Here is a 24,163-nt window from a genome sequence, read left to right as displayed (position 1 = left end):
TATGCATTAACACACTGTTTTCTGCCAATAAAAACGCCTTTGTTTGCTTACTGTTGTAACACGTGACACATCTGCCCGACCATGCCCCAATGATGTCACAACTACAACCATGAAATTGCATCTAGTTTGAGTAATGCCTAACATGCAACAATCACTGTAGGTACAAGAATGCAGTTGTTCTTTCCATGTAAGCAAATCAGACACATGCTTAGGACAGCACAGTTTATGGAACAGCACAGAATTTTAATTGCATTTATTTTTTCCCTCTCTATATTGTTTTTTTTACTACCTGGTCTTTACCAATCAAGTATTTTTCCAAGTAAAAATAGAAGGAATGGGATGTTGGGTAGTGAGGCATAAGCATGAGGAGGGCACAATTTATGGCATATTCATGTAGAATACCTAGGTCCTCACCAGCTGTAAATATGACTCAGCCACAATCTTCAGGAACTGTGCCAGCCTGGCAATACGCTTTATAACTGGCTTATATAAATAATTGCATAGACAAGTAGTATATATATCATGTCACATGTTTACATTTTGAAAATGAATATTAAATTATTCAACTAGCAATTATTATCATTACTATTAACAGTAAATTAATGGCCAGGAGAGATGGATTATAATGTTCTGTATAAATGCTTATTGTATTATTAATTGCTCTTATTCTGAAATAAGTCACATAACATACTATACAGTATGATATTATAACAAAAAATCCCACAAACGCTAGGAGACTCATCATCATCAATCACCATCAACATTTATTTATATAGTGCCAGCAAATTCCGTAGCGCTTTACAATTGGGAACAAACATTGATAAGACAATACTGGGTAATACATACAGACAGAGAGGTAAGAGAACCCTGCTCGCAAGCTTACAATCTATAGGGCTCCACTTAAGGAGGGGAAAAAGGTCATAGGAGAAGGACCACCACCAGGTAATGGTTGTGTAGATCTCATTTCAAACATTTTTTAGTCATTGTATTGTGGAATTACATCCAGGTATGACATGTAACAACTGTTGTTTGGTCTTTGGACACTGAACAAGATCTCTGCACACTCATAATGGTAATTTATTATACTATAAATATTTCCTCTCTAAATAAATTGTAGCTTACAGTATGAAAGCAGAATAAGAAAAACACAAATGATGGCACCTGGCAAATAGGACAAAAAAGCAGTACTAGGCAGTTTGACAAAAAAAATAAAATAAAATAAACATACTAAATATGATCTATCCATACAGGGTGAATCGCCCAGTGAATGAACGTGAAAGGAATTATCTTGTTTAAGAGGATGGTGTATGTGGTAGATGCAACATATAAACTATTTTTAGAAATGTACTGTCAACAATACTATGGGGGGAATTCAATTGACCGTGTTACCGGCAAAAGTAAAGCGGTCTGCGCACTATTACCGATATTACAGTAATAATGCGCAGAATTTCCGGTTAATAAGGTAATTTCAACGCCGGCGTTTTGTTCACGGCTCCCTGAGCCGTGAGCAGAAATCTGTGCTAAAATTACTGTATTAACGGTAATAGACTTAGGGTGACGTCGTGTTCAAAATACATTTTTGTTTTATAGATTGAAGTAATAGAATTGTAAAACCAAAAACCAGGAGAGATACAGGAATTACCAGTGAATGAACACCCAAAGCCAGCAAATGAACACACAAATCCAGTGAATAAATAATGTGACTACCCTTAATAAAACAAAGGCAGCATATCAACTTACATAGATAGTATAGTAAATCGAATTTGAATGCATTATAATTGAAAATGTTCATTCCATTCACTGGTAATGTTCATTCACTGGTAATGTTCCTTCACTGGACGATTCACCCTATGTATATATTCTTATGTTCCAGAGACCAGTTAGTCGACCACACTGGAATGCAGAGACTGGGTGGCAGAGAATGCGTCAGAGCAAACACACACAGATGGATACAGTCCCAGATGCCATACTGTCCCTGTTTTATAATGTCAAGATGTAATTGTTACATTTCTTATCCTCTATCATAAGTGGTTTGGAAATGAAATGCGATCAGCAGATATGTTTATTTCAGCTGTTGCTTTTGAGCGTTTATAGTTCTAAACTTAGAATAGGCTTAAAATATACGACTTTAATCCAAGATTCATCATGTATCGATAACTTCACAATTAGACTGTGCAAAAACTGCATGCAAGGCTGGAGTCAAGTAGTATTTTTTGAATCAGACTTCTTTTAATTTCAAATGAAAGGCAGTATGGCAGCTACAATAAAATAAAACTCTGAAAACTGATTGTCAATCATAGTTTAACAGCCTTCCCTTGAAGCCTGTTGCCGGATCTGTCATAAACACAGCAGCAGGCATAAATGAACTCGTCTCTTACAAGTAAATGGTGACTGTCCAATAGTTAGATATTTAGATTTTCCACTATCTAAATGTAACATCATACAGTAAAAGTACAGTGCACCATTCCATACATCTCACTTGTTTGAGCTATGCTACTGGATATTTGGCGCAATCTATGTTTGGCCTCCAGCTACAGTAAACAGAAACATATAAATCTTTTCCTACATTCAGAGGATGTCAGTGACCATTCTATTATCTTCATTTTTACAATCAAATGCTCTTATGAGATATAATAAAACAAACAGTAGCACCATTATCTTATTAGTGTCAACATTTCTAATGTAAAGTCAAGCTTTCAATATGATTGAGGGTGGCAAGTTCTTACCGTTCACAATGCTGCCCTTCATATCCTGGAGCACAAGCATCACAAATGTATCCACGGGTTGGGTCCAGGTGACATGTTGGACTAAAGCTTTGTTGTTGACAGGAGGTGAGATAAGGGAGAAGGAATGAGAATAAAACAAATGTTAACAGCATAGCTGCACGTATTTTTCAACACTCATTACTCTAGAAAATTGGGTCCCAGGAATACTCTTTCTGCCTTAGACACACACATTTAGCTCTGGCTCCAGCCAATAGTCACTGGAATGACTTTACTATTTCTGCCGACACTGGAGATAGTACAGTGAGTGGCAGCATCCCAATGGCATGTTATGGTGGAGCTTACTTTAGACTGTCACAGATCCTGTTCACCAGCGAGAAAGCTGGAATGTACAGCTGCTTGTCTGTGCCCCGGAGGCCTTTGACAAAATATACTGCATGTTACTCTGTGGCTGAGTTACAATGAAAAGGAACAATAGTTTGATTAGCATTGAAATTGTTCCCAATTAGTATTAATGTTTGTTTTACTTATTTTATAGACAAATGGTTTTTATACCTTCCAAAGGAAAAAAAAATGTTCACAGTTGATGTATACTATATACAGTTATTTTGGATTTTTCTTTCATGTTATATTTTGTGTAAGAGCATTACATTGTATAAATTAAGTATTATATGCACATCAGCATATTTTAATTAAATATATAGATATTGGCAAAGGATATGACTTTAAATCACTTTCTTAATTATGTATCAACATTGTGAAAATGCTAAATGGTTATTCCAATTATTTTTCATAACTTTCAAGAAAAGTACTTAACCAACCCTCTGTTTCCAGTTTGGCAAGTGCTACTGGCACCATTCCTCTGAGTGGTGGGGACCTAGAAAAAAACTGGGGCCTTTCATAGGACCTAATCTACTTCATAGGCCGCAGCCTAGCAGTGTGTTGCTTTACCCTCTGAAACCCCCTCCCCACGTCATTGCAAGGTCCGATTTCATTCAGAGTGACACTTCTATTTTATCTCCAGTATTGAACTTACTTATGGTGCATTGTTCACAAAGTGAGCTCGATATTTTTTGACTTCTAGTACAATCAATTTTGGGTCATACATTTTATGCAAAAACATGAGCTGTTTCAAATAGTATTTATTAACTGTAATTTCTAGATTTACTGATAGTGTATGTTGTGCCACTATAGTTTTTTTTTATCATTTGTATAAACAAAAAATAAAACAATAAGTACAACACAAATGTACTTTATATATTTTTGGAAAGTTCCCAAGTGCATTACCTATATAGGTATAAAATGATCCAAAAGGGTGAACTGAGATTATGTAAAACATAAGCTAGACATGTCAATACATACATTAAATATATAAGATATACAGTTTTATGTTTGTATGTGTTTTATTTAGATAACTAAATGTAGTAATACATTAGCCATAGAAATAACACATTTGTTACTCAAACATGGTAGCTGTTAAACACAATCATTTTACATGGCTACTTTGCAACGTGTGCGGGGACCTGCAGCTGTCCTTTATACTGAGAAAGCAGGTCAGTCCCCCCTTTCAGCAGTGCCTAGGATGAAAATCAATCCATTTGTGTATGACAGGCATTATAATGAAAAATAAACGTTTGCTCTTCCTGGATAATATTTCCTGCACTATTTATTATTCATAATCCACTAGTTTAGTCATTTTGTTTGGGTAAGTAAATTTGGAAAAATCATTAGCTACAAAAACAAATCAGACATGTTTTCAGTCACTTCTCCACAATATGTCTACTCTAATGTCTGCTGTAAATCAAAGTTTAATGGGAAACCTGGCAACTAACTCTGGATCAAAACAGGAAAAAATACACATGTATTGATGGCATGTAATAAATTAATAATACAAAAAAAAAACATATGTTCTGTAGGACATCCCGCTGATTGAATCAAGAGTAATCACATCCAGAATGATCTGTAACTATTTTCTTTGATGTTTTACATTCTATAAGCTGCAGATTGCATTATCTATTCTAAGGAGGGCTATACAACTCTCCATGAACAACAACATGTGAATATGCAAATAAGATATGCAAACCCATAGATTTATTTTTAAAACAATATTTGCAAATGGCAAAAGACATATGCGATTCTTCAACACATCTTGTAGCTAGTTGTTAAAACATATACCCGTTAAGGCTCTATCAGATGTGATTAGCATACATATAGTAAACTTATATTCCTACATGGGGAATTGATTAATTGAGGTGTTAATTTGGAGTTTTCTGGATAATATGAAATAACAGATTGGAGATGAAATAAATAAGTCTACATAGGGACTTTTTTATTTTTTGTGTTCATGCACAGTACCAAAATGTGTATTTTATGGACGCAAAGGTGCTTACTTCCAATTCTACATCAGCTCATGAATGTATTGTTTTTTAGATGGCGAATGGCGCAGGCTCTGGTGTGTACAATTGTGGGTCGCATGTGCTGTCTTTCTGGACAGAAATAAAATGTTAGCACTGTGAAATATGACATGCTGGAACCTGGTGTGTGCAATGCGTGAGACAATGATAAACAAACCAAAAATCAAATAATCATCATTGTCGTCATCAGGGAGGTATGTATGGTTTGTACCTGTGGGACAATGATGGATACATGTGTTGGTGCTGGTGGATATAACATACTGAGCATAAAATGATGTGCACTTGTGGGTACAATGTGTGGGGCACTGGTATGTACAGATGATTGCGCTGTTATATATAACACACTGGGTGTTGTCTTGTATAATAAGATGGGCACTGCTGAGCATACTATAATATTCTGGACATCAGTGGATAGAATGTTGGTACTACTGGGGCTGCATTCCAAACTAGTCTTTTACGGTGTATTATATGTTACTCAATGCTGAGTATAATTTGTAGGTGGTAATAGATTAGTTGCAGTTATATATTGCAGTAAACTAGGGACATTTTACTCTTGAATTATTTTATTTTTTAAATGTTTGGTCACTATATTTATTTATTCAAAGTGGAGAATATTTTTCCTCTGTAAAACTGCTGTGGCTCAAAATAAATAAAGAATGATTCAAGTTATATTAAATAGGAAGAAAGCAATACACTAAAAGTATTACAGCTCTTTCCGCCATGATCCTTTTTTTTATTTTGCAGAATGTTTCAATGAGTTTTTTTTAGATGTTTCCTTTAAATTAATTAATGTACTACACAATTCCTGTTCACAACTATTTAAATGTAAGGTGTGCTGTCATTCAATACTTACTTGTTAGAATCTATGCTCAAAGGACAGGCACATGGCAGACAGTCATCCACGGTGCCATTAGTGGGATTTCCATAGAAGCCTGGTAGACAGTAGTCACAGAATCGGCCATAGGTATTGTGCTTGCAGTTCTGAAAGAAAGTGAAATATCTGTAAGTAATCTCTCTATAAACAGCCCCTCAAAATCAGTTGATAAGCATTATGTGCCCTGTTAGCACGTCAAAATCTACTAAAACCCTTTCAAATGTATTCAAACTAGTTACGATATTTTTTTTTGTATGCTAAAAGTCAATATTTAGCATTATGAGTCCCATATAAAAGAAACTATTTATATAAAAGAAAAAGTGTATAAAAGAAATGGTGCCTCCAACAGAGTTTACATAACCCCAATATACTTCTCTTTATTATTCATGCAATAAAATGAATACATTTCCTTTCTAATGACTGGCACATTGATGAATATCCAGGTCTTTCTATATGTGAGACTTACAAAATGGTGAAATAAAATCTGCAGTAATTAAGACTCATTTCCAAATCTACCTCTACATTTGAGCTTGTAAAAAAAGGTTACATTGTAGAACTTGATCTTGCAAAAACATGACTTTGTAGGTCGACAACATGAAAAAGCAAACCAATTGTTCATCTATTCAATGTGCACTTGTTGGGTGCAGATTAAATTACATGGGAAGTGTTATGGGAGCCTTGGGAAGTACTTTGGGAGCCTTGTGAAGTACTATAGGAGTCTTGGGAAGTACTATGAGAGCCTTGGGAAGTGCTATGGGAGCCTTGGGAAGTGCTATGGGAGCCTTGCGAGATGAGGCTCCCACAGCTATGTCTGGCCTGAAATTTTTGCTTATGAGGTGTGATCAATGCTAAGCAAAATTTCAGTACTGTTTTACCCAGAAGTGCGCGCAGGAGCACATTGTACAAGACTCCCGCGGCACTTTTTGGTTAGTCGAATTTCCCCGCTGAGTACGGAGCAGTATTCTAATGTTTCCTCAAGTGTTCATATACACTAGCTGTAAATAGTGTTCATCACTTTAGTAGTTTTTACATCATGGAAGATATAAGGATTCATTCAGTAATTCCTGTACACATATCAACTTAAAATGCTCAGAAATAGCAAATAAACAATTTATTACAAATAAAACACAAAAATAATTGATAACATGAGTACGGACCCACTTTACTTTAACAATTGGTAAAAGTACATTCAGCTGCAATTACAGCTGTGACTCTATTTTGGCAACTTACCACCAGTCTGTAAACTGCAATTTACATTAATTTTTCTTTGGGGTACTTCATCATGTTGGATAAAGACCATTAGTAAGAACCAATTTTCAAAAGATTTCACAGATTATCAATGGGATTAGGGTCTGGGCATTGACCAGCTCACTCCAATGTGACTTAGACAGTATGATTTGTTTATAGTCCTGCTTGATTTAATATAAATCTTCATCCAAGCCCTAGACTTGTAGGTATCTTGCTCCATTCATCTTGCCTTCAATTTTAACAAGTTTTACAGTTCATAAATCAGAGGTGTCCCCATACCATGCTCCTTCCACAAAGTACATTGTTCTTAGAATGATACACAGTCTTAATCTTGTGCCAAACATAGCACCTAGTGTTGAGGAAAAAAGTTCTTGATTCTATCAGACCATAAGACCATCCTCCATTTTGTATGTCTAACATGCTGCTTTCTGGTTTAATTTTTAAGTGAATTTCCTTCAACAGCAGTTTTTTTTTGACACCCCTTCCACAAAGCAGATTTATAAAGTGCCCCGACTATTATACCATGGACAGTATCTGTCATGTTGGCCATGGGAGACTGTATATATCTCAGAGCTGCCACAGGACTCTTGTTGGCCTGTTTTCTACACAGATTCTCAGTTCTGGAGACATCCATGTATATACCTTATTCCCTTGATTATTTTATGATATACTTATTGGTGCTCCGGGGATATTAAAAGTTTTTAAAAGCCTTTTATATGCTGCCACTGATTACTGCTTGTCAATAACATTTTCTTATTTGCTTTCAATTTCATTTAATCATTACAATTAAGCTCTTATTTGGAAATGCACTAACCAATAGTGGGACCTCTCACATACAGGGTAATTATTTTTAAAGCAATTTAAAAACTTTAATTGACTCAGGTGGACCTTAAGGTGGACATCAAAAATTTAATTATGTAACCATTGAAGACAAGTAATTAGGTATATCTTAGAAAGGGGGTAATACGTATGTAATCCATAGGTATGTGCTTTGTTTGTAATTTTTTTTTTTTAAAAAAAAAGCTTTAGAGTTTTATTATATTTAACTTTACAAAGTATTTTCGGTTGATCAGTGGTAAAACTTTTCAAATCAGTTTGTGATACCATAATAATGATAATAGGGAGAATACTTTTGAAAGCCGCTATATATTTTTAGCTGATATGTACTGTTATTGAGTAAAAAAAATTGCCAGGCAAAAAAAATGTGCTTGAAAGGTGTGATTAAGACTAGCCACACATGTTATATTGTGACCGTACTAGATCAATGAAATCCAATTTGATATTATTGCAGTATGGCCACACACATGAAGGGCCAAATTGCTCATTTATGATTAGCTGGAATTATCCAATGTGATTGAATAGCAGCCCGTCTGTTCGGCAGGAATCTCAGGGTGACTGGCTTGTGGGTTTCTAGAGTGTGTTTCTCTAAATATATTTCTAAAAAGTTGGACTAATAGTACTGTATAATTATGTTATCATCACCGGTCCTACCAGATCAAATTAGATTATGTAATCAGATCATTATAGCTTAGTATGGCTACTTGCACTATGCAATTGTTGTCCAAATTAGTCAAATATGTCCAATTAGGCCAAAGATTTATAGGTGTGGCAGCCACATTGAACATATCTGGATATTTTGCAGTTAGTATAATGGTTGGATTTTATGGAGCTCCATCCAGCTAGTAGGCAAATACCACACAAACTCTAATTTTACTGTCATCATAAAACCACACTTTTTGCCAGTCCCACTTCACATATGAATTATCCTAAATATATGTAGATCATTTTGTGCCTACACAGCCATCAATTTGAGACAGTTAGCTGTCACTTTAAATCAGTATGTGTACGGACAGCTTTTGAATAATATCATTCGGTTAATATAGATTAGATAGTGATGATTGTGGTAGCACAATCCATATTTCTAAGGCATTCTTACTTACCATGTCTGGAATATGTTTTAGTATTCACAGTTGCCAGTGTTTACATTCAATAAGTCACATAAAATGAAAGCAACCAAGTTGACGTGAATTTCAAAGTTCTGTCAATTACTTGTTGATTTTGTCATACATTTTCTACTTACGTTTAAATGTTTTTGTGAAGGTTGCCTTCAATAAAACAGGGAACCAATGTGCAATGTGGCTTTGCTATACACCAACAGTGTTTCAGGTTTCTAGTTTGTTTTTTGATTTATGTCATTGAAAATTAATATAGTTGATAACAGCTGGTTGAGATAGGTATTGTGAGGTAGAAACAGCAGCTTTCCGACTACAAGCACATAGCTTTTAAACTAACATGCAGTGTTCTGATTCAAAGAATTGAAGCTAAAAATGCAATTACTCAACATTACTATTAGCAGAACAGGGGTGGTGGAGACTATGGATTAAAACTGATATTTTTTGCACATTTAACTTTAAATGAATGTATTGTGAATAAAAACAAATTGCAATAACATCTTCTAAATAAAGATGAAACAGTAGTGACATTGCATGTAAAATAAGTTTCATAACAAATAGACAGTAAAATACTCCTTATGTCTACATGTATTTTGTCTTTACTAAATGCTATACATTCTAATGCAGAACACATTTAAACTGTGGGCCTTATGTAGACTCAGACACAAGACAGTCTTGTGAGCACAAAAAACACTTTTTAAAAATGTGCATGCACCATAGCCAAGGATAAATCTCAGTCTGCCCACTAGTCTAGGGTTGCTTTGGCATTATGGCATGGGGACACCACAATGAGAGTTTCCCTGCTATGTTGCCACCAAAACCAGTAAATTTGGGGGTCCTTACACTTTTTGTTCTCCCAATTTTGTTAGTACCAGCTTAGGCTGGCCACTGAGACTGATACGCTTAAAGATGTGAGTAACGTAGGATACGCTTTATGCTTATCTCACAAAAATGTGCACAATTTGCATACCATTCAGCGTTGCACGTATCTTTAGATACATGCGTCTCAGAATACTAAGTATATTATTATACGCTTAAGCTGTAAAGGGTAAGTTGCATCCAATCCTAAATAAATTTGCCCCCTCAATTTTGCTTGTGCCAGCCTAGACTGGCAGCACTTAGAATTTATTTTTTTTTGGGGGGAGGGAGCCATGCTGTTTTTTTAAAATTGTTTATTTATTTACTGTATTGTGCTGGTGGGTCAGGCGGCAGTACTAGGGTTAATGTGTTTGGGAGGGAAGGTTTGGGGTTCGTGTTTGTATGTTTTTTTATTATATTAACAATTTTGTGCCAGACCCGCTGGCTGTATTGCCGGCAATTGTGGGAACTGTAATGCCAACAGGACGGCCGGCATTGTCCTTTGAATGTTGACATTAGTACTGTCGACAGTGACAATGTCAACATTATAATCATGTACACAGGATGAATCTGTCGACAGTCAGACTGTTGACATTTTGGTAGTAGGACTGTCAACAGATTCACCGTCGGAAATATGACTACATCACCTTTATTTATTTCAGACTCAAATCTGGTTCCCTCTCTCCTCTTGAAAAATCTACAATAGAATTTATCCGAGTTTATTTAGTCGGGGCAAAGGGCCAGGGTGCGCAACATCAATCTTCAAACTTCGAGGCCTTGGTTTCTCTGATTTATAGAACCATTTTCTGTATCCTGCAGAAAGATCATACCCCTCTGTCCCAACTTCCTCTCACAGTGAAATTCAAATATGGGATTATTGTGTGAGACTTTATATGCTGATCAATAATCCTACATGGATGACTCGTCAATGGTCCAATCATACCAGGTATTAACTGTGAGGCATTCATGAATGGACCATGGCTAACATAGAAGTCCTTGGCTCCCCTGTGTCCTTTTTTCCTGAATTTCAAGAGATTTGTGACTGTGGTCCCCTTTTCACTGATAGATTTTTCCAATAACTGCAACATAACAATTAATTTGACTCACTCTCCTCCTCATGCTCCCCAGTCTGGCCCACTGACTTGGAGTCCTTTGGTTACGGAGGTTGTATACAAGAGGTTTCTTATTTCTGTTTTATGTCATGTATTACTTACATATGGCCAAGCCTCAAAGGATTCACATTAATCCAAAAGGGAGGAGGACATAGGAGAGGTCTTGACCCCAGAGAGATGAGAACAAATAAGAAGGTCCGCAGCATTGAGCTAAATTTATGTTGCATTAAATAAAATACTTACAAACTATTATATAGGTGATACATAGTTCCAACCGGTCTTTGGGCAACATTTTCATCTTTGTCAAGTCCATTCTGGAGAGACTGTGTTTAGGACCGTACCCTGTCTCATATTTTGTAGAGTTGCCAGATGATAACAAAATTTTGGTGAGAAATTCACAACCTCATTCACTCTATTACGAGTGTCCAGCTCCCTACTTGCCTTTCCTATACTATACTTCTGTGAACTATTCCAGATATACCCAAATATATGAGAACCTTATTAGACACATTTTGAGTCCTGTTAATTGTTAATCACAGCAAACTGGAAAAAATCCATATCTTCTTCCACTTTCTGTAGTTCATAACAAGCATTTTTCATGAATGCCCTATTAAATTCTGTGTTACCCGGTCTGCTTGGACTTAATAATGTGAGACCAACTGCGCTTCCATGTCTCCTTCTTAAGATTACAAAAGAACCACATCTCTGACATTCTTAATTTGTTCTCCCCTCTTCTCTTTCCTGACCCTTATTCCTGTGCTAACATGCTCTCCTAACTCCTTTATTTAGTCCCATGATAGCATCCAGTTTGTTGTACACTTATTAACTTTACATATATTAATTACATTTATAATTCATCTTTAATATTTAAACTATATTTGAACTGCACTTATGTAATACACTTACCAATGTCAATTTGTACATTATGAATCTTGCATATGAGTGTATGTATCCCACCCCTCTTGCCCTTTATCACTCCCAACTTTTCTTTCCATTTTCCATTCACTCGTCATTATATATTCAATAAAATGTCATTTTTAAAAATAATATATGTGTTTTGTAGAATTGTATATTAACAGTAAATTCACTGTAGATTTCCCTTTTCCCTTTCAATGTAATTTAAATACATTTCTAAAACAATTTAAAAATCAATGTTTTTTTAATATTATCATTTTTTCTTTCTTAGAAATAAAATGAATCACAAAACGAAACATGAATACAAGAGCTAGAGCAAGTGGAGACAGAAGAGATAAAGCATGACAGCCAGATAATTTGGCAGTGCTTCAATTTGTGCTTTTGAGAAACTAATGAAATGAGAAATGCTGTTTTAATCTTCACGCCATGTCAGATAATATGTCACTGAAATGTCCTTGAATTAATTGGTCAACTATACATCCAGGGCAAGTCATACAGTAAAATCCCGGTGGGAAAAAAAGTCAGATCTTTTGCTCAGGCACCTTTTTGAGTAATTGCACTTATTGATAGCCAGTTTAAGAGGTAACATACTAATTAATAAATGAAGATGGAAGTCATAAACACTCAACAGCAGTGCATGATATAGAAACAATTACTGAATCACAGTGCGGCCTTAGTTAGCAAATGAATCACTGAAATCTAACAGCAAAAATGTTAGGATGCTAAAATCCAGTATGCAGGCAGCCAGTAAGGTGAGTTTGTGATGTTTTATTGTTGGTGGGGAAAAAGTGACCGTGGCAGAGTGGAGATCTACACTCAAAAGTTTTGAGAATGACACAAATATTATTTTTCACAAAGTCCCATTGGATTTTTAAAGGGTTAAACAGCAAATGTCTGGGTATAGGAATTTAATTACATTTTATATTGATATAATAATATTTTGTAATATGGAAAATGCAACATTTATTAGTAACAGTTAAGACACTAATCTCTCTTGTGTATATGATACTTCATTACATTATATTGTGTAGAAGTAGAGTAATGTGACATTTACTACACTGTCAAGCCACTTCTATACACTAACATTAAGCATAAATACACACACTTGTATGCTTGACATACAGCTAGTGCATACAGTCATGGCCAAAAGTTTTGAGAATGACACAAATATTATTTTTCACAAAGTCTGCTGCCTCAGTTTTTATGAGGGTAATTTGCATATACTCCAAGACGTCATGAAGAGTGATCAGATGAATTGCAATTAATTTCAAAATCCCTCTTTGTCATGACAAAGGAATTTTATCTCCAAAATAACATTTCCACTGCATTTCAGCCCTGCCACAAAAGGACCAGCTGACATCAGGTCAGTGATTCTCTTGTTAACACAGGTGAGAGTGTTAACGAGGACAAGGCTGGGGATCACTCTGTCATGCTGATTGAGTTAGAATAACATACTGGAAGATTTAAAAGGAGGGTGGTGCTTGAAATCATTGTTCTTCCTATGTTAATCATAGTTATCTGCAAGGAGACACATGCAGTCATCATTGCTTTGCTCAAAAAGGGCTTCACAGGCAAGGATATTGCTGCTAGTAAGATTGCACCTAAATTAACCATTTATCAGCTCATCGAGAACTTCAAGGAGAGAGGTTCAATAGTTGTGAAGAAGACTTCAGGGCACCCTAGAACATCTCCTAATATTAATTCAGCTGCAGGATCAGGGCACCATCAGTACAGAGTTTGCTCAGGACAGGCAGCAGGCAGGTGTGAGTGCATCTGCATGCATAGTGAGGCGAAGGCTTTTGGAGGATGGCCTGATGTCAAGAAGGCCAGAAAAGAAGCTACTTATCTCCAGGAAAAACATCAGGGACAGACTGATATTCGGCAAAAGGTACAGGGATTGGACTGCTGAGGACTGGGGTAAAGTCATTTTCTCTGATGAATCCCCTTTAAGATTGTTTGGGGCATCTGGAAAAATACTTGTCCAGAGAAGGAAAGGTGAGCGCTATCATCAGTCCTGTGCCATGCCAATATTAAAGTATCCTGAGACCGTTCATGTGTGGGGTAACTTCTCACCCAAGGGAGTTGGCTCACTCACAATTTTGCCTAAAAACACAGGCATGAAAAAAGAATGGTACCAAAACATCCTCCAAGTGCAACTTCTCCAAACCATCCAAGAAGAGTTTGGTGACAAACATTGCCTTTTCCAGCATGATTAAGCACCTTGCCATAAGGCAAAAGTGATAACTATGTGGCTCGGGGATCGAAACATGAAAATTTTGGGTCCATGGCCAGGAAACTCCCCAGACCTTAATCCCATTGAGAACTTGTGGTCAACCCTCAAGAAGCGGGTAGACAAACAAAAACCCACAAATTCTGACAAAATCCAAGTATTGATTAGGCAAGAATGGGCGGCCATCAGTCAGTATGTGGCCCAGAAGTTGATTGACAACATGCCAGGGCGAGTTGCTGAGGTTTCAAAAAGAAGGGTCAACACTGCAAATATTGACTCTTTGCATAAACTTAATGTAATTGTCAATAAAAGCCTTTGACACTTATGAAATGCTTGTAATTTTACTTCAGTATACCATAGCAACATCTGACAAAAATGTCTAAAAACACTGAAGCAGCAAACTTTGTGAAATCCAATACTTGTGTCATTCTCAAAACTTTTGGCCATGACTGTATATTGTGTGAAGAAGTTCTCTGATAGCTCCACCCCTTCCTCACATAAATGGGCGGGTTTTTGCCTTTATAAGGCCAGACAGGCTAAAGTGAATTTGTCTTCCAGGAGTACTGTAAGGCTCAATATTGAGGCCTATGTACCTGGTACATAGGCCTCAATATCCAGAAACCTGTTACCATCTAAGATATTTGCTGCTGTGTTTATAATAAAAGCAGCACTCATGTATTGAGAAACAAAACACTTGACTTTAACACCCATGTGTATGAAACTTAATAAGCAAGGATGTCCTGTTTTGTTCAAGAGGATGATTGTGGGTACAGTATTTCAATGTAATGTTGAGACTGAGTACATTGCTGTAGAATTGTAAATGTTGAACAGATAATACACATCTGTTTTGCATATGAACACAGTGCAATTTACTTACGTGGCAGAATCCGGTAATATCATCACATGAGTCAGAGTGACCAAAACATTGGCATGGTTCACATTTCCCTCTGAAGAGTGTGCCATTAACCCGTCTGTGTCCTGGCAAACAGGACTAAAAAGGAAAAAAAATAGTGAGTCAAGGAGTAAAAAAACAGTTTTGTTATTAAAAAGAAATTGGCAGGCAAGGGGGAAACTAGTCAAACAATTTCTCTTTCCAAATGATTATTATGCATGCCGAGCTTTCTGACTGACCTTAGCATCACCTTTAAGTGGAAGGTTAAATGGAGCATAAGCTTCATCTCTCTTCTGAAATAGTGCGGAAAGGCAGACAAAAGGAAGAGAGGAGATGGAAAGAGAGTGAGCGGAAGAAGAGTATTACAAGAAAACAAACTATCTGGAAAAGAAATGAAAGAGAATAGCAAAATGTACGTGGGAAAAAAGCAAAGACAGCACTGATACATCTATCGGCATAAATCTTTGTACCTTGTGTTAAATATATTAAGTATAAAATTGACAATTTAATTTTTTGCCCAGCCTGCAAAGTCTATTTGTTTTCCAACTTACAAATATATTATATGAGGGGCAGTACAAGCTAATATTTAATCATTTATGTGCTTATCAATTAATGCTGCTGTTACAGGTGTATGTCTTTGAAAAATAAAATATGTTCACCTTGTGTGCTCAAAACAAATCAAGAAAAAAAGCAAAATCAGATCCACTATGTTTATAGTAAAGCATAAAAAAAATTGTACAGTGATTTTAAGTCACACTCAATAGCATTCAGATACAAAAATAATAATCACATAAAGTGAGGTGACAAAAAGAATCCCCCTAGTGTTTGTGTAAAGGTCACAATCTGTTTAACTTTGTGAATTGAGGCATCATAGGCTGTAAACTTACTTGTTAGGTCTATTCAAACCCCAGTGTCAAAGCACTTGTGACAATAAAGTAGGAATAAAGCACAATAGAGATTTTATATATCTGTGTAACAGTATGACCTATAAATAGTAGCCTTAATGGAAACCCATCACATTCAGAAAAGAAACGGCACTTATTACTGTTGTATTCAACATTCTGTTGCCATATTACCTGGTTAATCTATGTTATTTTCCCATTTATTGAAATTATAGATGTCCAGGAAATGTAGTAGCCACTTTAGGAGATTATAAATCAATAAGTAATGGTATGCAATACAATACTTATTTAGAGATAATAAAACAGATGTGCAAAGGCTTATGTGGAAGTATAGAAGTTGTTTACTTTATAATCTGTACAACAGAGATGAGCAAATCAATATGCATTAACTAAGGATTAGCCAAACATCAACGTTATTTCCCTGATTTTAATTGCTATAGGATTGACCAGGAATTCTAGTGCCTAATAGGAATGGGACATCATTTGATTGAACACTGCTTAGTGGGTTGTTGCCCACACTAGAGGTAACTGCTGGTTCTGCCCCTGGGGAGGGGGATTGTTAGTTAGTGGTTAGATTGAAGTATTTAAAAATAGTCCCATCCAATCCCATGGAGTGAATAGGTAATGGTTGGTTAAGGTGAACATTCTCAAGATAAAAGAGATGCAAGGAGGATTGAGATTACACCAGGAGGTTCAAATATACAGATAAAGAAATCCTTGCTGAAAAAAAGGTATAGATATAAACACAGAGATCCAAGCTGACTAGTTTAGCCACCTTAACTGTGTTCAAGTCAATTTCAAGCTTAAGCCCATCAAGATGGGGGACAGTTCTGATTTTAAAAGGACTCACATAAATTACTTATCTGCTGTACCCTATGTGAGTGACACTGTGCCTGTGGATTGGGTGATGGGGCAATGTATATATAAGAATATATGTGTCATAATGTTGAATATGAGGAGGAAAAGTATCTTGCCTCTAGTCCCCCTGCATCTTATTTTGCACTGTGATTAGCTATTTACAACAAAATAATAGTTCTTAACATTTTTGGAATTGTGGAACTAGTAGCACTATATAAATAAATGATGATGATGATGATAGAATAAGTTGGCCAGGTTAAATTCAGTGATCATATTATAGTCAACTGATATTATATCATTTCACACTATCAGTGAACTCATGATTCATCCAGTATGAACATATGCATTAACTTATTTTCAGTCTGTCAGAGCTAGGCTCCAGCATCTGTTAAGATAGACCCTTATGTTAAATTGGGGCTATATGTTACAATAGTTTTATTCCATATAACTAAGTATGTGTAAGTGTTACGATGGGATCAGACATGTTCATGTGACCTTACCTATTCAGTCATGATTTGCATTGCGGTATGGAATCTATTTTCAGAAATGTTTAGGAGTTAGGATTTTCTAAATAAAGTTTTTTTTTCTGCACTAAATTATTTTTAAAAATTACCTCTGTCATCTTCATGACTGTCATTCTTGACATTGTCCTTGGCATTCTTTACCTCACTGCATAATTTAAATGTAGAAGAAGGCACTTTGTGATCATGATCATTACAGTACCAAACAGTGGTGGCATAAAAATGTTTTCTGAATGCTCTAGATAATGGGTCACAATTAAGATATCTCATACATGTATGTTACACATTGTCCTGTTGAAGAATGTTGCTCTTCTAAATATTAACAAATAGAGGGTCTGATGCTGAGTTGAGTTTATGCTACTTTGCATAGTGTAATTGCACAAATGTGCACTGCACATGAACACCAAGAGAATGCATGTAGATTCCACAGGGCAGACGTAAATACATGCTGATGATGATGACTTAAATCAAGTACATATGCTACCAGTGCATAGCCAGACGCATCTCAAGATTTGTACAGCTCTGCATATGAGCAGAAAAACACTATTTTTGCATGTTCTTTTTTGCTTGGAGTAACTTAATCCCATTTTGCAACCAGAATTTGTAACAATCCTTAAAAAATAAATGCACCATATACAGTGCTGTGACCAGGATGGTTGTAAACAATTACTCTGATATTTGCACCCCCGACCACTAGAGGTCTCTGTACAGTCATGGCCAAAAGTTTTGGAATGACACAAGTATTGGTTTTCACAAAGTTTGCTGCTTCAGTGTTTGTAGGACTTTTTGTCGGATGATGCTGTGGTATACTGAAGTTAAATCACAAGCATTTCATAAGTGTCAACGGCTTTTATTGACAATTACATAAAGCTTATGGAAAGAGTCAATATTTGCAGTGTTGACCCCACTTTTTGAAACCTCTGCAATTCGCCCTGGCATGCTGCCAATCAAATTCTGGGCCACATACTGATTGATTGTCGCCCATTCTTGTTTAATCAATGCTTGGAGTTTCTCAGAATTTGTGGGTTTTGGTTTGTCCACCCGCCTCTTGAGGATTGAGCACAAATTCTAAATGGGATTAAGGTCTGGGGAGCTTCCTGGCCATGGACCCAAAATTTCGATGTTTTGATCCCCGAGCCACTTAGTTATCACTTTTGCCTTATGGCAAGGTGCTCCTTCATGCTAGAAAAGACATTGTTCATCACCAAACTGTTCTTGGATGGTTGCGAGAAGTTGCTCTTGGAGGATGTTTTGGTACCATTCTATTTTCATGCCTGTGTTCTTAGGCAAAATTGTGAGTGAGCCAACTCTCTTGGGTGAGAAGCAACCCCACACATGAATGGTGTCAGGATACATTACTATTGGCATGACACAGGACTGATGGTAGCGCTCACCTTTCCTTCTCCGGACAAGCATTTTCTTAGATGCCCCAAACAATCTAAAAGGGGATTCATCAGAGAAAATGACTTTACCCCAGTCCTCAGCAGTCCAATCCCTGTACCTTTTGCAGTATATCAGTTTGTCCCTGATGTTTATCCTGGATAGAAGTAGCTTCTTTGCTGGCCTTCTTGACACCAGGCCATCCTCCAAAAGCCTTCCCCTCACTGTGCGTGCAGATGCACTCACACCTGCCTGATGCCTGTCTTGAGCAAGTTCTGCACTGGTGGTGCCTCGATCCCACACCTGAATCAACTTTAGGAAGCAGTCCTGGTGCTTGCTGGATGTTCTTGGGTGCCCTGAAGTTTTCTTCACAACTATTAAACCTCTCTCCTTGAAGTTCTTGATGACCCAATAAATGGTTGATTTAGGTGCAATCTTACTAGCAGCAATATCCTTGCCTGTGAAGTCCTTTTTGTGCAAAGCAATGATGACTGCATGTGTTTTTTTTTGCAGCTAACCATGGTCAACAGAGGAAGAACAATGATTTCAAGCACCACCCTCCCTTCAAAGCTTCCAGTCTATTATTCAAACTCAATCAGCATGACAGTGATCTCCAGCCTTGTCCTTGTCAACACTCTCACCTGTGTTAATGAGAGAATCACTGACCCGATGTCAGCTGGCCCTTTTGTGGCAGGGCTGAAATGCAGTGGAAATGTTGTTTTGGATAAAGTTCATTGTCATGGCAACGAGGGACTTTGAAATTAATTGCAATTCATCTGATCACTCCTCATGACATTCTGGAGTATATGCAAATTTTCACCTTAAAAACTGAGGTAGCAGATTTTGTGAAAAATAATATATGTTTAATTCTCAAAACTTTTGGCCATAACTGTATTTGTAAACTTGCTCTTAGATTTGCCCTTATCCAAGATGACGAGAATGTCATCAAGGAGAAACCATCTTGGATCCTGTTTCTTGTTTGGGCCTATAAAAGGCACTTCCTGGATCAGACATGTGCTTGAGTATTCTGCCTGCTCAGCAACTAATACTTGCTACACTACCTTGCTTCTGTGACTTTTCTGCTTGTGTACTTACCCAGCAAACGTCTGACTACCTGTTTGTGTACTGACCCGATAAAACGTCTGACTACTCGCTTTCTGCACCGACCTGGCAAAATGCTTCAGATTATACCACAAGAATCATTACAGTGGTGCATCATCATCATGAACATTTCAGTTCAGCCAGATTGCAAAGGTGAAAAAAAACAAACAAAAAAACCCAAAAAGGGATTAGTATGCTATACGATCTGGTGACACAATGTTTGTCAGAGGGTTGTTGTCTTGTGTGGATTGTGTAGCGGGTGGTAATTTAGTGAGGTTAAGAGGGTGGTTGAGGAATATTATAAGCTTGTCTGAAGAGGTGGGTTTTCAGAGAATGCTTGAAAGTTTGTAGACCAGAGGATAGTCTTATTGTGCGAGGGAGAGAATTCCATAGTGTGGGAGCAGTCTGAAAAAATTCTGTAACTGGGAATGGAAAGATGTAATGAGAGTAAATGAGAGATCTTGAATGGAGTTGTCGAGTTGGGAGATATTTTAAGACGAGTGAGGAGATGTATGTTGGTACAGCTTTGTTGATGGACTTGTAGTTTTCTAAAAGTATTTTATATTGGATCCGGTAAAAAACAGGCAACCAGTGTAGAGGCAGACAGAGTGATTCAACAGAGGAATAACAATTTGCAAGGAAAATTAATCTAGCCACTGCGTGGAAAATAGATTATAGGGGTTTGAGTCTGTTTTGGGGAAGACCAGTAAGGAGGGAATTGCAATAGTCAATGTGGGAGATGATAAGTGCATGAATTAAGTTTTTGCAGTGTCTTGTGAAAGGTATTTGCATATTCTGGAAATGTTTTTTGTAACATGTATGTTGTGTTAAATGTATGTAACATGATTTAGATATAGAGTCGATGTGGGGAACAAAGGATAGTTCTGAGTTAAGAATCACACCTAGGCAGCGAACTTGAGGGGTGGGGTTTAAGGTCATGTTGCTAACAGAAATAGAAATATCAGGTATGCTTTTGTTGGTGGGTGGGAATATTATTAGCTCTGTTTTAGAAAGATGTAGTTTGAGTTGGCGAGACGACATCCAAGATGAAATGGCAGAAAGACAGTGAGTAACATGGGACCACACAGATGTCGAGAGATCAGGAGAGGATAGATAAATTTAGATATCATCAGCATAGAGATGATACTAAAATCCAAAGGAGCTTATTAGTTTTCAAAGACAAGTGGTATAGATAGAGAACAGCAGAGGATCTAGCACTGAGCCTTGTGATGCTCCTACTGATAAAGGAAGCAGAGCAGAAGTGGTTTGAGAGGAATTGTCACAGCACCAACGAGGGACAGTTGGACCCTGGTAGTTCAGCCGGGATTAACTTGACTTCACCTAGAGGCGCGGAATCTAACAAGTGAAAGGTGTTCACCAGTGATTCCCGCAAGGGAATATGGACTTTGTGGTTTCCACTTGCAGGTCGCGGCCCCCTAGGGAAGTTCCCAGTGAACCGCCAGAGTATGAGCATAGTGTTCGAAAAACTGTATCCCAGGGAGATATGGAGGGTGTAGAGCCGCCTGATAGCGTTTAGAGAGGATAATCTGCTGGGTCATCACTTGGGAGGGAATAGGAGATAATCTGCAGCGTTGCCACTGAGGAGTGGTTTTAGAGAGAATGTTCTTCAGTGACGCCACTAGGTAGTGGTTTAGAGAGGATATACTGCAGGGTCGTCACTTGTGAGTCAGAAGGAGATAATCTGCAGCGTAGCCACTGGAGTGGTTTTAGAGAGGATGTTCTGCAGCGATGAAGCCCAGGGGAGCAGGATCACAGGAATGAAGAGTATGGAATTCACGGGAACAGGAAAGCTAAAGCACAGGAGCTGCTTCCAGGACAACAGTCAGGTACTAACTGAAAGAACCAGCACAGAGTTTAGGTCAGAAGGGTAGATATAGTGCAGTTCCAATTAGGCGACCAATAGAGGGCAGCAGGAGGACAGAAAAGGGTTTGACAGTTCTGCTCATGCGCAGAACCACTGAGCGCCAAAGAGGGAGAGGGAGCGACAGCGCTGGACGGACTGCAGCAGCGTGGAGACAGGTAAGTGAAGTTTTAGTTTAACAGGCTGTCTAAGTGGGGAGCCCGGGGAGAGCAGAAGATGCACACGCCTGGCTCCCGGGGGGACACAGCAGGAGTCCGGCGTGTGACAGGAATTAACACTGAAAGAGTGATTAGAAAGGTAGGATGAGAACCATGATAGGACAATGTCTAGGGATCTTAGTGTTTGTATGAGAGTAGAGTGGTCAACAGTGTCAAATGCAGCAGAGAGATCCAGGAAAATTAGAAAAGAGTAATGGCCTTCAGCTGTGATGAAATCATTGACAACTTTAGTCAATGCAGTTTCTGTGGAGTGTTGAGAACGAAAGCCATAATGAAGAGGATCCAATAGGTTGTTTGTGGAAAGGAAGCATGTGAGGCGAGTGTAGGCAAGTTTCTCTAGAAGCTTGGAGGGACATGGGATCTGAGAGATGGGACAGTAATTTGAGATAGGATTCTTAGTACACGAATATTAAATATATATGCCTACTGATTTTTTTGAAGCTTCCTTTATACTTTGTCATTTCCATTTTGTTACATGTGAAATAACAGTTTTGTAGATGCAGTGAGCAAGCATATTTCATGTGAATACAACGTGTATGTGTGGAAGGTTGTGATCATATTACTTTGTTAATTTATGAATTTATAAGTGATGGTTATATATCAAATAGTTTATCATCTACCCTTTCTCTCTCTTCAAACAGATATAAAATTAGCATACTAGTTCATCAGCGATTTTTACTGTAATTATGCATTTGTATATGAATTAGCAATTCCATTTAATTACTCTGCATTTATAGAACTATTCTAGTTTTCAATAAAAGGGTTTTCATAAAATGTTACACCTCTTTCATAGTAAATTGAGTGTGATTGTCAAACACTTTAAAATTCTTAGGCCATAATATGTTAAACATTAATTTTCATCTGACACTTACTTCACAAGATGTACCACTAAATCCAGCAGGACACCGACAGATCTCAACATCAAACGCTGTGCTTCCACCAGATTGAGATTCTTCAGCTACTTCAAGGGCTACGGAACTCAATCTAGAACACAGACAGGGAAAGTGAGTTATAACACAGTTAGTTATACTTAGCCTTCATTAGCTTACCCTGTTTAAATCTTGGAGTCTAATTAATTTATCACCTTTATATAAGACAGTTTGTACAAACTAATACCATTTAATAGTCATTTTACATTGGTAAATGATATCTTCTATTTGCTTTGCTGCTAAACAACAATCTTTTGGTTACATTTTTAAAAAACACGACAGGACATTATGGTACGTTAAATGTGTATTGTGCTGCTGCTGTAATACAGAAAAAGAGAACTTTGACAATTGAACAGATTAAGCTACCATGTGTTTCCATGACAGAGAGATTTCTGAAATTCTGACTACTATCAGGACTGAACACAAACATATGGGTACAAACAACAGCTTACGGGGCACCAAAGAATAACAATTCTGAGATAGAAATTCCAAATTGTGACTTGGATCTTAATTTATTAATTAGTTAATTAATTAAGATATGATACTTTGCTGCTTCACAATGAGACACATTGTAGCATTTTTGGTCTGTGCTAGTTAAACGCCAATAGCTTTTATTATTTCTTAGGGTACCACAATTAATTCTATATTGTTTGTGTGAGAGATCAGGCTTTCTTTGGTCACATTTTAAGTAAATATTATAATTTGTTAGGGTTATAAAAGGTAACTTCAACAAACATAGTAGTTTTCCCCGATTAGATCCATTATTATTTTTTATAAGTTAGTGTGCCCCAAGAACTAAGTCTTTCAGTATTTCTCCCATTTACTTAGTGGTCTATCTATCAACACCCTACGATATTGAAGATCACTGTCTGTCACAGCAAAAAAGGAGCTCAACTGCCAAGCGATACTGACCTATCACAACAATAGCAATGCTCAGCTCCCTGGTGATACTAGCTGCAGTGGTAAGAGAAGTCTTACCACTCATCTGACCAGTGTAGGGTCCTTCTACACATGCGTGAGCTAGCATCCCTGCTCACGCATGTGCACTGGAACTGAAAGCCTGAACTTCATCTTCCAGTTCTAGATTTGCATCTCATGGACTAGGAATGAGAATAAAGAGCAGGTTCTGGGGAGAAAGAATACAGTCTCCAGGG

General features: G+C 37.2%; 1 protein-coding gene across 4 annotated transcripts in view; it reads right to left on the bottom strand.

Moving 5' to 3' along the window:
- The window catches only part of LAMA2 (laminin subunit alpha 2), a 711,555-nt gene that overhangs the window by 280,920 nt on the left and 406,472 nt on the right, over positions 1 to 24,163 (bottom strand). For all 4 annotated transcript variants that reach the window (XM_075203053.1, XM_075203052.1, XM_075203054.1 and 1 more), the window contains exons 15-18: positions 22,953 to 23,064; positions 15,204 to 15,317; positions 5,991 to 6,118; positions 2,727 to 2,813 (exon numbers count right to left, since the gene is read on the bottom strand). In XM_075203053.1, coding sequence (XP_075059154.1) covers positions 2,727 to 2,813; positions 5,991 to 6,118; positions 15,204 to 15,317; positions 22,953 to 23,064 — 441 coding nt within the window. The remainder of the gene's footprint in view (positions 1 to 2,726; positions 2,814 to 5,990; positions 6,119 to 15,203; positions 15,318 to 22,952; positions 23,065 to 24,163) is intronic.

This window comes from Mixophyes fleayi, chromosome 3 (genome assembly GCF_038048845.1).
Source record: "Mixophyes fleayi isolate aMixFle1 chromosome 3, aMixFle1.hap1, whole genome shotgun sequence".
Taxonomy (NCBI): Eukaryota; Metazoa; Chordata; class Amphibia; order Anura; family Limnodynastidae; genus Mixophyes; species Mixophyes fleayi.
Note: the sequence above shows the minus strand (reverse complement) of the source record. Positions and strands in the feature narration are given on the sequence as shown.